Genomic DNA, 2,500 nt, shown 5'->3' with positions numbered 1-2,500 from the left:
ATTCCCTTTTCTCTTTTTTTTTATCCGTTTGATTTTTCAGCCTCATTTAATCTGAAATGATCTGCAGCTCACTCCATCTCCAGCTTCTCCCCTCATCACTTTACACCTTTTCGCCCCTCTAATCTCTCCATCGTCTCGCTCTCTCCTTCCTCTCTGCTTTAGTCCTCCTTCACCATGGACTTCTCTCTCATCCGTTCTCTTCTGCTTAGTTCTTCATCTCTCCATCTCTATCTTGGCTCTGTCCGCGAGTTGCGTTTCTTCCTTTAGACACATTTCCATTAGAGTTTTTATTTAATAATCGCTTTATTAAATTTACCCCTTATTCATCTCTCCTCATCACTCACTCCATTTTCCCCCTCCCCATACATCTCCAAACCACTCCATCTTTCCTACTCCTTTAATCCCTCCATCTCGACCCCTCGATCTTTCTAATCCCTGCATTTCTCCAACCTCTCCATCTCCCTCATTTCGACCCTTCCATCACTCTAAACCATTCATTTCTCAAATCCCTCCAAACTACATCTCCCTGACTTCAACACCTCCATCTCTCCAACCTCCCTGACAACACCTCCATCTCTCCAACCTCCCTGACAACACCTCCATCTCTCCCTGACTTCAACACCTCCATCTCTCCAACCTCCATCTCTCCCCCTGACTTCAACACCTCCATCTCTCTGAACCCTCCATCTTTCCAAATCAGCCGTCCATCCCACTACAACCGCTCCAACTCTCCGATCCCTGCATTTCTCCACCCTCTCCATCTCGCCTACACTTCGACCCCACCATCTCCCCAAACCCACAATCTCTTCACCCCACTCCATTTCCATCATCCAATCCCATCATCACTACACTCACTCTTTTTTTCTTCACGATTATTTATTTCTTATTCATCTTTTCTTTCTCGGCTCAGTCTGAAACAACTTTCGGAAGGTCACCCCATCCCCGCTTCGCTTTTCTGTCTTTCTTCTCCCCGTACACGCCTAATACTTGTTGCGACCTTCAGACGCTCTGCCCTCTGTCCTTCATTCCTAGCTGCTTTCCAGCCCCCAGTGTGCTCTCACTGTTTGAGAGGAAGTTGTTAAGTTTTCACGATGGATGGACACCGCTGACCTTCTTTTTTTTTTTTTCCCCCTCCTTTTCTTCCCCTATTAAGAGGAGGAGGGGGGAAAAAAGGATAAAGTCCTTTCTTTTTCCTGAAGGAGAAGCGGACATCTTTTTCTCTCTGTCGCTTTTTCTCTTAAATGGAAATCGGGGTCATGGCGATGTCGCTCTGAACTTCCGTCCTTCTCTCTCCAGAGACGTTCAACAGACAAGCAATTAGCATGGACTAGCAAGAAAGTGTGTGTGTGTGTGTGTGAGAGAGAGAGAGAGGGAGAGAATGTAAATCCAGGCCAGGCTAAAAAAAGGGAAGGGAAAGGAACCTGTTCTAACTGTTGTCTAGCTCTCACAAGTCTTCCCCACCCACCTCTCGATAAGAAAGTAGCACAGTTAGTGTACTAGTTTGACCAGTGATCCACCCAAATTAAGTCAAAACCAAATTTTTTTTTTTTTTTTACATAATATTTGTAGTTTTGGATTAAATTAATTAAATAGCTAACGATTAAAAAAATAAATAAATAAAAAATCACGAACGAGGAATTATTCCTATAGCTAGCAACGTAAAACGCTAATCAAATTATAACCCGCACATTTCAGGTACATTCACAAGGACGTTTCTTCAGCGCAAGCTGACCAAAACGCCCAACTGGTGAGGAACAACTATTAAACGTTCTGCAGAGCTCGCGTGTGGGTCAATCGGTATTCCAAGCTCCACCCTCTAATCGTTCTACGCCCGCAGAAACGTACCGACTCGGGATCAGGAGCCGAAATGGTTCCTGTGACTACGGGCAGGTAAATATATGACCGGTTTCTTCCTGAAGAAGGTTCCTGCGGTGGAAACGCACCTCCCGACAGGACTTTAACCGTCTAGCGAGCTACGCATAACGGACACAGAGCACTCACTAATGAGAACGCGTCTCGACATCGGTCTGGTTTTTTTTTGTTTTGCAGGTGGACACGGACGTACCTTTAATCTTGGGAAGAAGCAGACGTTCATGAACGTGTGAACGTATTCGAGGTCTTTGTCTATGTAAAGTGCTGCAATGAAAGCTGAAAAGAAAAAAAAAAGAAGAGGAAATGGTCATAATTACATCGTCGTTTTTAATACGAGTCCGTTTCATCGTTGCTGAAATGAAGATGGTTAAATACGATATCAGTAAACCATTAAAGGAGATCCTTTTCTTATCGTCTGGGACTGGTTAGAATTACTCCGAGACCTGCTAGTGGTGCATCAGAAAAGTATTCGCTCGATCACCCAGACCCCCGTCAGTTCGGATCCCGACAACGCCACGGCTATCCGTGGACAGAGCAGTACTGCCCGTGGTCTCTGGGTGGGAGGGGCGTGCTCTCTCCTCTGTCACGGGACAATCTTGGGCATCTGAGAGCTCATGTAGGTGGGAAA

At 45.5% G+C, this 2,500-nt stretch overlaps 1 protein-coding gene across 4 annotated transcripts in view; it reads right to left on the bottom strand.

Moving 5' to 3' along the window:
- Positions 1 to 2,500, bottom strand: part of drosha (drosha ribonuclease III) — a 39,605-nt gene that overhangs the window by 7,529 nt on the left and 29,576 nt on the right. For all 4 annotated transcript variants that reach the window (XM_053639847.1, XM_053639846.1, XM_053639848.1 and 1 more), the window contains exon 27: positions 2,066 to 2,148. In XM_053639847.1, the coding sequence (XP_053495822.1) occupies positions 2,066 to 2,148 (83 nt within the window). The remainder of the gene's footprint in view (positions 1 to 2,065; positions 2,149 to 2,500) is intronic.

Source organism: Ictalurus furcatus, chromosome 13, assembly GCF_023375685.1.
Source record: "Ictalurus furcatus strain D&B chromosome 13, Billie_1.0, whole genome shotgun sequence".
Classification (NCBI taxonomy): domain Eukaryota; kingdom Metazoa; phylum Chordata; class Actinopteri; order Siluriformes; family Ictaluridae; genus Ictalurus; species Ictalurus furcatus.
Note: the sequence above shows the minus strand (reverse complement) of the source record. Positions and strands in the feature narration are given on the sequence as shown.